General features: G+C 41.1%; 1 protein-coding gene across 1 annotated transcript in view; it reads right to left on the reverse strand.

Annotated features, from left to right (window-relative positions):
- Positions 1 to 2,557: 2,557 nt before the first annotated feature.
- LOC131346834 (CMRF35-like molecule 1) overlaps positions 2,558 to 12,029 on the reverse strand; it is a 23,849-nt gene continuing 14,377 nt past the window's right edge. Inside the window, exons 3-5 of the mRNA XM_058380534.1 lie at positions 6,336 to 6,440; positions 5,450 to 5,481; positions 2,558 to 5,363 (exon numbers count right to left, since the gene is read on the reverse strand). Coding sequence (XP_058236517.1) covers positions 5,001 to 5,363; positions 5,450 to 5,481; positions 6,336 to 6,440 — 500 coding nt within the window. The 3' untranslated portion in view covers positions 2,558 to 5,000. The remainder of the gene's footprint in view (positions 5,364 to 5,449; positions 5,482 to 6,335; positions 6,441 to 12,029) is intronic.

Below are 12,029 nucleotides of genomic sequence, written 5' to 3' on the forward strand. Positions count from 1 at the left end.
TGTGTGTGTATGTGTGTGTGTGTGTGTGTATGTGTGTGTGTGTGTGTGTGTGTATGTGTGTGTGTGTGTATGTGTGTGTGTGTGTGTGTGTGTGTGTGTGTGTGTATGTGTGTGTGTGTGTGTATGTGTGTGTGTGTGTGTGTGTGTATGTGTGTGTGTGTGTATGTGTGTGTGTGTGTGTGTGTGTGTGTGTGTGTGTGTATGTGTGTGTGTGAGACTCGTATTTGGCTTGTTCAGTACAGATCTATGCAATACAGTGGAATGCTGCAATAAGTTTACCATCCAACCCTGTTAGTCAAACCTTTATTTTATTTATTTATTTATTTTTATTTTTTACTATTATACCCTCATTAGGGGCTGAGCCCCCCTTAAATGAAATTCCTAGAATCGCCCCTGTTCATAGGTGCAATTATAATCTGAACTGATCCTCCTCTGTATCCAGTTATTGTAGTACCAGCTGGAGAATAATATACAATGGAATGAAATATGATCCAGGATGATGGTACATCATATAAAACCAAAACTAAAAAAATAGAAAAAATACAGTTTATGCGAAGAGCCAGGAACACAAGATATACATAGATGCAGCTCAGTAAAATAAGACTGAAAATTATCTACAAATTGTGTGTGTCAATTGTTATGTATTTTATGAAACAATATATTCAATATAAATAACAAACCTTCAGACTAATAATCTAAATCAAACATGTCAGATATCTGCTCTCAGTTGTGTTTGACGTTGCAGGTCGACTACACTGATATAACATCAGCCCTGATCTTTAAACACTTAACCTGTAGTGGACTGGTGAGATTATGTTTGCTTGTGTAGGCCACTTGAATATGCCCTTTTTGTCATGCACTTCTTTAATGTTACACTTACAGTGAAGATTAATTTGAAGTGCTGTTACTTAGCTATAATCAGGAAGAAGGTATAATCAGGAAGAACTCCACTTCAGAAAATAAAAATAATAATTGTTCTGCTAGTTATATGACACTCCCACCCTGTCTCTGTCTCTGGCTTATGTAGAAAAGCAACATCATGTCCACCTCCACCTTTGAGCTGCTGACAGAAAACCATTCAGGGGAGTGTTGGTGTTAAATGTTGAGTGCAAATGTCACAACAGAACAGAAAGGAAAGATCAGAAAAGATATGAGTAAAGAAAATATATAACTTCATTACTATAAAACTAATGAACAGTGGAGTTGTGTACTGCAACATGAACTGTGATGTCACTTGTTTGTTTTTTCCTCTCAGTCTGTGGTGAGTTTTTCTAAAAAAAAAATGTACCAGTTTTAATTGTAGTGTTCTGCATATGATAATTGTTTTTATTTGAGTGAACTAGATATGCTCTATGATTAGGACATCCACTAATATACTAATTAATGAGGCACAGTGTTGCACATACTCCTCACAAGAACAGCTTCACTCTTCAATAATCTGAGACAGAAAAGACAGAAGCCCCTACTGCCCTCTAGAGAACAAGATGCTGGTGATGCACCTACTTGGATTTGAGTTTTGAGATTTGAACCTGCATACTGTCCTTATGTATGGATACAATGTCAGATTTTATTGTACAAGATTTCAGAAAGCAAACAAAAACGTTTCTACAGTCTATGCTTTCAGTTCACATAACTTCAGTGCCTAGACTTTATGACCATCAGGAGCCAGTATTTAATCTTGTGTAAGGATGTGTTTATTATCAAAGTCCAGGGCTTTGTTCTAATGTAGAAATCCAAGACTCCCCATACTCATACACTACATGGGTACCATTATAAAGCACTTCCAAAAGCACTCTCCAGAAAACTTCCTTAAGAGTGTTTGTTTCTCAGGATGGTTTCTGTGTATGAGTTGATGACAGATGACTGAGGCTCTACATGTCTTTTTAAATCCTACTGTTATCTCATGTATGGTCTGATTATAATAGCATGAATGTATTAATTCCATGTGAACATAGAGAGCCTGAGAGATTGTGTTCTTTCATTTACTTTTCCAGTGAACCTCACATGAAGACAACCTGCAGCATCCATCACTCCATTAATTTCTTTTCAAGTACACAGAACTGGTGAGTACACATTTTCTGAACTAAATCAAATCTTTTGTGGGATTATATTACTGGTTGCACATACAGTACATTAAAAATCATAGAAATCCCAGAATTCATTTCAACCTGCCCAAATAAGGTATATTTGTCAAGCATCACTGCTTGAACCTGGGCACACTGCTTATTACTGAAAACAACAGACCAAATGTAAACATTTCTGTAAAAATATGAATTATATGTGAATAAGAGTTACAAATGATTTAGGAGTTAAAAGAAAGAGTGTTCTGTCCTCGATATGTGTGCCATGTATATCTTAACAGAGAGATGAATGCACCTCTTCCCATCAAACTCCCAAAGACTCAAAGATCAAGCAAATGTGTTTATTGACAAGAAGATGAAGCGTGAAACTAGAAAATACATGAAAAAAAAAAAACCTAAATTAACACATTCACCAACATAAGCATAGTAAACAATGGGACACATTTTACACCATGTTACATTTAACAAACAATCAAGCCTATTAATATCATGGCATAAACATGATACATACACATATATTTATAAACAAGAACAGAAAGCCAGATGTAAGACGTAAGCAACAATTTTCAATTACACTAACACCCTCATATACAGAGGGATATCTGCTTGATCATAGCAGATGCCCCTAAGTCACTTCAGGGAGAAAGTTAGAAAATTCAAAACTAATATCCTGGCAATACCAACTGCAGCCGCTAGATGCCAAGACAGTCATAATAAACTAAACTATTGTCCATTAGTCAGGCCAGAACAATGAGAATGAGTCAGGAGTCAGGAGTGTACACAATGAATGTATAATTTGTGTATTTACAATGACATTAAGGTTCAATGTATTTCATGTATATCTTCTGTGTTTTTTTTTCTTAAACACCATAGAGATGGTCAAAAGGCTTTATATTAATAAGCTAACTGTAAAAGAAGAAGGAATGGTAAATGAAAAATACAAATGACAAGTTTAAAGCCCAGTGAAAAATGATTTTATGTACAGCATTGTTACACGCATGGCTAGTGGGGAAAAAGTGATCAGTGATGTCATTAGGTGAAAACAGGACACAGAAGCAGGCTGCATGGACACGGGTGCCGGAGGGCAAAATACAAACAAGTACAAAACAGCAGGCAGAGAACAGATTGGAGCAGAATAGGGTCAAGGTGGCAAAAACAGATTATAAGGAATAGTCGAGATAAGGAACACAGGGCAGAAAGGCAACAAAAACATCACAGGTTATAACAATCACAAGCCCGCTATAGGGCTATTCAAAGGTTGTTATTCTCCTCCTCACCACTAGGGGTGCTAGAATGCAGTGTGTTGCTATATAAGTCAGCCATGTTGTAGAAGAAGGGTACAGCATGCACAGAGGAAAGCATGGTCTCTTTAACCAGAGACATTACCTTTTTCGGGAACTCAGCACTGTGTCATGGCTTGACGCTATGGGAATGGTAATACCAACATTGCCACACAAGAAAAAAATCTGATCCAACAGGGCTGTGTGAATTGGCACAGGCAACTGCTGGGTCAAAGTGACTGAACAGCCTCACCAGCTGGGCAATACTACAATAATGGTGGAGAGCATCATGCAACCTAGGGGCGAAGACAAGACACACACCCCATAGGAATGTGATGACTTCTAGTACCCAGTGGGCAAAAGCTTGGCTCCCAAAGTTGAAACATTGGGTAGAGTAGGCCAGAGTGGACAGATAGAGTAGGCTAGAGCGGTGATCGTAAGCACTAAGGGCCCAAGCTGAGCACAGCAAGCATAGCTTTACCTGTCACAGAGATTCATAGGGCAGATGACGGGGACAAAAAATTCATGGGTCTCCCCATGCAACACTACCTAGCTAGACCACTACCATATTTCTATGAGAGGGGGTATAGGCCACCACACTAGCTATGGGAGCCAGCCTGGGACCAGGGACGACTGGTAGAAAGCCTTGGTTCTTGGATGCAGGGAGAGATTAGCTAACTTGACACTGTTATCTCAGACCTGAAGAGCTTCTGGTTCCAAAAATCCACTTGACCATATACAGTTGTAGAAAGGACGTATTTTACAATCACACTCTCCCGTGTTACCCAAACAAGCGTGGGTTTCTATTTAAGACTGGTTCCTCTAAGGGTTTCTTATTCATATTTATTCTATACTTTTTATATTTCTGTAAAGCTGCTTTGAGACAATGTCCACTGTTAAGTGTGCTGTACAAATAAAATTAAATTGAAGTTGAGCCACAGTTGCATCTCCATGACAAGCATAGTAGCCATGGAATGGCTGATGGCATGAGCCATTAACTTGGTGGCACAGAGAACAAAGTCTGTGATCCAGTGGAGCTCAGCAACCATCTCAGGGTTTAATCCCTCAGCAGGTCAGCTTGATAGGACTGCAAGAACCAGTGGTGTGCAGGAATGCTCCAGCCTGGCCTGCCACTACATAGGCTTTGCCTATGAGGACAGAGGTGGTCCTACATGGATTTGAAGGCAATTTTGGGATGACTGAAGAACTGCAACCCACAATTCGTTGCTGACATCACAGCTACACAGAGCCTGATGCAGACAACATTAGTCGAGAGAAAGGGGATTAGCTGTCTCATGCTCCACTTCCTCCTACTCCAGCTGTGAGCCCAGTGATCAAAGCCGACGTTCCGCCTTGGCAGACACGGGCCCGAGCCACGGGAAGCAAGTGCCTGGCCTCTCGAAATTTACTCAGCCAGCTTAATTGAGAGCTGACCGTGTCTGCTCCACTCCCAAACATACAATGCAAAGACTGTGTAATTTGTCCACAGTAAAAACATTTGAAATTATCTAAAGCACAAAAGAGTAATTAAAAGATAAAAAGGCAAAAAAAAAAACTGCAGAAAGAAACAAACAATGTGGTTACATTAATCAGTCTGACATTCAAAACCAGTCTAGTTGGATAGTGAACAGTGGTATTCTTATTGGTTATTAGTATGGGACAGACTCTGGTAGACTGAATCTGATTGGTTATTAGTAATTGACAGACTCTGGTAGACTGAGTCTGATTGGTTATTAGTAATTGACAGACTCTGGTAGACTGAGTCTGATTGGTTATTAGTAATTGACAGACTCTGGTAGACTGAGTCTGATTGGTTATTAGTAATTGACAGACTCTGGTAGACTGAATCTGATTGGTTATTAGTAATTGACAGGCTCTGGTAGACTGAATCTGATTGGTTAGGAGTAATTGACAGACTCTGGTAGACTGATTGGCTGGTGGTTGTGTTTTCTCTTGCTTGGACTGGAGGTAAATTTAGGTCATTTTCATATTCTTCATTTGTCTGAAATGGAAAATAAAAATCATTAAAATGTTTGTAAATAAAATGTTTGTGAAAGTATTTACCTGAAAGAAATCACTGGCATGTACCTCTCTGCATGATTGCCTCACTGTTTCAGAGCCTGCAGAGAGAAGAGAAAGTTTGGTTTAATACACATTCTCTGAAGACAAAAACATTTCTTGTAGATACACAATCCATTCGATTCACATCTATAGTGTAGAGAGACTATATATTTCTATATTATGTTAATGAATATATTATCTATACTGTAAACCTTTGAAGAATTGCTTTTTATAATTTGTGTAACTTTTAATCAGTTAATTAGTGTATGTAGTGATCTGCATACTACACAAACAATCACACATTACACCATCTTTCACACTTACTAAAAACTCACACTGAAATTAAACGTGAGAGATTTTTATCATGAGACTTTGGCTACAGTGGTTGTTTCTGCTATGGTTTAAAAAGGAAAAAAGATAAACAAGAGAAAATGATTAATGAGAGCAGAAGGATTTCCTGTTGGCTATTTATTGGGCACTTTGGTGGCTCAAGTGGTTAAGGTTCTGGGTTGTTGTTCGAAGGGTCAGAGTTCAAGCCCCACCACCATGCTCCACTGTTGGGCAATTTAGCAAGGCCCTTAACCCTCTCTGCTCCAGGAGCACTGTATCATAGCTGCCCCTGTGCTCTGACCCCAACTTCAGCTGGGATATGCGAAGTAAAGAATCCCACTGTGCTGTAATGTATGTGTGGCGATAATAAAAGCTTCATGCCCTCAGTTCTTCTTATTTTCATTACAGCTCTTGCTATCAGTCACATTTGTTTGTGTGTGTGTGTGTGTGTGTTATATTACACCAATAATATACACCTCAATGTCCTGCAATGTTCACCTTTCAGTAGTTAATTCTGAATTCATTAACACATTAAGCAGGTGTGTGAATGGAAATTAAAATGTGTTTATTTGTTTTCCAGTACCTTGGGTCTTCTTTTTCCTCTGTATCATTACAATAAATATAAAGGCAACGATAAGCAGCACTAGAACCACAGACACAGCAGAGATGACAAGAGTAGTTTGGAATCCTGGAAGGGAAACAGAGTCACTATGTGCCACATTATTTTAAACCATATTCTGATCATTTATACAGTCTTAATTTAAGCTGAACAATAAAACTTGTTTGTGTGTGTGTGTGTGTTTGTGTGTAAATGGACAATGTGAAACTGAAGATGATGTGGTTGTGGCCTTCAGATGGGACTGATGTGGCTAAAACTGGAATATTTGGCCATATAGGAATTAATGTTTGAATTCTCTCATGATGAAAAGAACTTGTACATAAATTAGGCCTTGTAAATAAGGGCTTTTCTCATGGGTCAGTGTAAACCCTAGATAATCCTGGGTTATTTTCTGTGATGTTTCACACTGCTGCTACTTTCCCCGGGGTTAACACTGAATCCTGGCTCTTCAGAATCTGCAGATCATCAGTCCTGATTGGATAAATCCAGCATGTGGGCTCTTTAAATAACGGCTCATCTCATGCTTTCACACAAAAAATCTTTTACAGTTTTATCATCTTTTTTGCTCTTTTTTAATCAAAATTCAAATTCAAATTTTATTTATCACATACATAATGGTACACAGTATGATATGCAGTGAAATGCTTACACGACTATAGCTTTGACCCTTGAAAAGGAAATGGAATAAGGACAGAAAAGACAGGGATCAAATGTAAAATATAAAATACGTAACATAAAATATAAAAAAAACTACAATTATAAAATATAAACCTACAATTTACAGTAGGTAAATAAAAATATAATATAATATAAACAAAATAAAAATATAAATAAAATAAGGTAGGGTATCTGTGTTTACAGAATATGTATAAAATATAGAATATATATAAGAAATGTAAGATATGTAAAATGTAAACAACTGTATTATACTGTATTATACAGAACAATATAAAAATGTAAACAACTGTATTATACAGAACTATATAAAGTGTATAGTGTGCAATAATGTGCAGTGTGCAGACAGCAACAGTACACTGTGGTCATTCAGTGAAATAAGGTAATGAGATGATGAGAGCAGTGGTATTGTCCATCTTAAGCGCAGATGTGCACAAGTCCTCTTTAGGTATAACCGGGACCAGAATGTACCATATATGTGCCATATATGTTTATGTTTTTGTATTGTGTGTCACAGTCCTGTAATGTAATGTGCAAATGTGTAATTGTAAGGTACGGTTTGGTGTTTTCCAACACGTGTGTAGGAAACATAGCAAGTCCAATCAGCTGAATCCTATGTGGAGTTCTGGTTGAGAGACTGTATAGCCTGTGGGAAGAAACTTCTCCTCAGTCTCTCAGTGTTGGCCTTCAGGGAGCAGAAGCGCTTCCCTGACCTCAACAGAGAGAAAAGTACATTGCTGGGATGGCTGAGGTCCTTCACAATCTTCCTGGCCTTGGTCTAGCACCGCTTGTTGTAGAATGAGTGCAGGTCAGGGAGCTTGGTATGGATGATGCGCTCTGCTGATCGCACCACCCTCTGAAGAGCTCGTCTGTCCTGCATGGTGCTGTTCCCAAACCAGGTTGTGATGTTTCCCATCAGGATGCTCTCTATGGTGCAGGAGTAAAAGTTCCTAAGCACCTTAGCAGGCAGTCTAAAGTCTCTCAAGCGTCTGAGGTGGAAGAGACACTGCCGGGCCTTCTTCACCACGGTGTTGATGTGACAGGACCATGACAGGTTCTGCGTGATGTGAATACCGAGGTATCTGAAGCTGTCCACTCTCTAGACTGGGCTGCTGTTGATCACAGGGGTCTGGTAGTTCCTCTTCTGCTTTCTCCTGAAGTCCACTATCAGCTCCTTAGTCTTGCTGATGTTAAGGTGGAGGTTGTTCCTCTGGCACCAGTTCTCCAGAGTCTTAATCTCCACCAGGTAGGCCGTCTCATTGTTGTCGGAGATCAGTCCGACCACAACGGTGTCATCAGCAAACTTGATGATGTTGGTGGAGTTGGTAGTGGCCATGCGTCATACGTGTACAAAGAGTACAGCAGGGGGCTCAGAACACAACCCTGAGGGGCTCCAGTGCTGAGGGTGAGTGAGGCTGAGGCATGTCTGCCCATCCTTACTGCCTGTGGTCTGCCAGTTAGGAAATTGGAGATCCACTGAAAGAGATGGGCTGAGTCCCAGGTGCTCCAGCTTGGTGATGAGTGTGGAGGGGATTATAAAACGCTGTTAAACGCTGAACTGTATTCGACAAACAGCATTCTAACATAATTCCCCTTCCTAGTGACCAGGTGAGTGAGTGATGTGTGAAGGAGGTGGGAGATGGCATCATCAGTTGAGCAGTTCGGGCAGTAGGTGAACTGTAGTGGATCCAGTGTGTCTTGTAGTGAAGTGATGAAGTCTCTGACCAGCTGCTGAAAGCACTTCATCACTACTGAGGTCAGGGCTACAGGGCGGTAGTCATTGAGGGAAGCAGGATGGGGCTTCTTCGGTACAGGATCAATGATGGACTCTTTAAATCACGTGGGGATTGCCGACTGGGTTAAGGAGTGGTTGAATATGTCTGTGAACACGGGTGCTAACTGGTCAGCGCAGGCTCTGAGGACTCGACCTGAGATTCCGTCTGGTCCTGCTGCTTTCCTGGTGTTCACTATCCTGAAGGATCTCCTCACGTCATGCTCGGAGATGATGAACGCACTTCCGGTGTTGGCATTCTCTTCCTGGCTGCAACTATTAGCATTAGCTGTAGCATTTGCTGGAGCCTCGAAGCGAGCGTAGAAGGTGTTCAGCTCATGTGCCAGAGACACTTCCGCATTCATCATACTGGATGTTGGTGCTTTATAGTTCGTTATTGTCTTTAATCCCTGCCACAGGCTCCTAGAGTCACTCTGTTGGAGTTGTGACTCTAGTTTTCTCCCGTAGCACTGCTTCACCTCCTTCACCACTTTCCGCACGTTGTATGATGCAGCCTTGTATGAATCCATGTCACCCGACGCAAGTACCACTTTGTAGGCAGCAGTGGGAGATCTCAGAGCGTCGCGGATGGTCTTATCCACCCACGGCTTCTGATTGGGAAACGTTCTGATGGTATCATCACAGTACAGTATCATCTGCACAGTATCATCTGCTAGTTTCCCGATGAATCCAACAACCGCTTCCGTAAACACATTGATGTCATCAGAGCTGCTCCGGAATATGTCCCAGTCTGCGTCATCCAGAGCTTGTTCTCCCTCAGGATCTCACTCGGTCAGCTTGGATCCGGGTTAAAAATGTCGAATTGTGAGTACATTGTATACCAATAGAAATAAGAGTATCTCTATTGTACCTAATGCACTCCAGTGTAGAATTTGCTGGTTCTACTGTACTGAAAGTTAACTTAAAAAACAAAAACAAGGAAAAAGGGGTCGGAGCAGTCATGACGGCAGCCGAACTCACCGGCGCCATCTTTTTTAAATTTGTCATGTAGTTGACCAGCTGTTCCTTTGTCGATATCCAAATTCTGCTAATTTTTTGGTGTAATGTATACCCCCTCCTCCCCATTTAAAGTGCACACTTCTGTGATGTTCAGCGTTTTGCTGCTTGACTCTGCTGACTATGCTGTTAAATTTCTGATTGGTTTTCTGTGGTTATGGCTAGTTGCTTAGCATTTTAAACACACAGTGTTGTGGAGTTAACACTGTGACAGTCATGCTTTCTTAACCCCAGGTAAAAAAAAAATAGTTTCTAAAATACTTGTGTAAAACCTTCCTGTACCCAGGATTAGAAGCGTGGTCAAGTGCAGGGTGAAAGCCACAGTGTTTAATGCCCCCAGTATCTCTCTGTTTGTTTTTTGTTTAGCATTTCCTGAACAGAAAGCATTTCTGCAGTGCTACAGCTTTGTTTTTTGGCAGTCTTTTGCTCATGCCTCATGTCTCAGTTTTTCATGTTTGTTGTACTTCCTCCTGGAGTTTTCTCACTGCATTATTGTAGAATGTGCTTGGGAGTGAACTAACCACCTCAAGTTCAATAACTGTGATTATTTTATTAATAGTAAAAAGGTGGACATTAATTACCTGAAAACAGTCAACCACACAGGATCTACATACAGCGGATAAAATAAGTATTGAACACATCACCATTTTTCTCAGTAAATACACTATATTGCCAAAAGTATTCGCTCACCCATCCAAATAATCAGAATCAGGTGTTCCAATCACTTCCATGGCCACAGGTGTATAAAATCAAGCACCTAGGCATGCAGACTGTTTTTACAAACATTTGTGAAAGAATGGGTCGCTCTCAGGAGCTCAGTGAATTCCAGTGTGGAACTGTGATAGGATGCCACCTGTGCAACAAATCCAGTCGTGAAATTTCCTCGCTCCTAAATATTCCACAGTCAACTGTCAGCTGTATTATAAGAACGTGGAAGTGTTTGGGAAAGACAGCAACTCAGCCACGAAGTGGTAGGCCACGTAAACTGACGGAGCGGGGTCAGCGGATGCTGAGGCGCATAGTGCGAAGAGATCGCCAACTTTCTGCAGAGTCAATCGCTACAGACCTCCAAACTTCATGTGGCCTTCAGATTAGCTCAAGAACAGTGCGCAGAGAGCTTCATGGAATGGGTTTCCATGGCCGAGCAGCTGCATCCAAGCCATACATCACCAAGTGCAATGCAAAGCGTCGGACGCAGTGGTGTAAAGCACGCCGCCACTGGACTCTAGAGCAGTGGAGACGCGTTCTCTGGAGTGACGAATCGCTCTTCTCCATCTGGCAATCTGATGGACGAGTCTGGGTTTGGCGGTTGCCAGGAGAACGGTACTTGTCTGACTGCATTGTGCCAAGTGTAAAGTTTGGTGGAGGGGGGATTATGGTGTGGGGTTGTTTTTCAGGAGCTGGGCTTGGCCCCTTAGTTCCAGTGAAAGGAACTCTGAATGCTTCAGCATACCAAGACATTTTGGACAATTCCATGCTCCCAACTTTGTGGGAACAGTTCGGAGCTGGCCCCTTCCTCTTCCAACATGACTGTGCACCAGTGACCAAAGCAAGGTCCATAAAGACATGGATGACAGAGTCTGGTGTGGATGAACTTGACTGGCCTGCACAGAGTCCTGACCTCAACCCGATAGAACACCTTTGGGATGAATTAGAGCAGAGACTGAGAGCCAGGCCTTCTCGTCCAACATCAGTGTGTGACCTCACAAATGTGCTTCTGGAAGAATGGTCAAAAATTCCCATAAACACACTCCTAAACCTTGTGGACAGCCTTCCCAGAAGAGTTGAAGCTGTTATAGCTGCAAAGGGTGGACCGACGTCATATTGAACCCTATGGATTAGGAATGGGATGTCACTTAAGTTCATATGCGAGTCAAGGCAGGTGAGCGAATACTTTTGGCAATATAGTGTATATTTCTAAAGGTACTATGGACATGAAATTTTCACCAGATGTTGGTAACAACCACTGCAATCCACACATGCAATCAAACTATAAAGTAAGTTATGTGTAATAATGTGAAATGACACAGGGGAAAAGTATTGAACACATGAAGAAAGGAGGTGCAAAAAGGCATGGAAAACCAAGACACCAGGTGGAATCAATTAGTAATTAGAAAGCAATCCTGCCCCTGGTCAGTGCAAATTAATATCAGCTGCTTCAGATGGCCTATAAAAAGGACTTTCATTACCAAGGT

Source organism: Hemibagrus wyckioides, linkage group LG26 (assembly GCF_019097595.1).
Source record: "Hemibagrus wyckioides isolate EC202008001 linkage group LG26, SWU_Hwy_1.0, whole genome shotgun sequence".
Taxonomy (NCBI): domain Eukaryota; kingdom Metazoa; phylum Chordata; class Actinopteri; order Siluriformes; family Bagridae; genus Hemibagrus; species Hemibagrus wyckioides.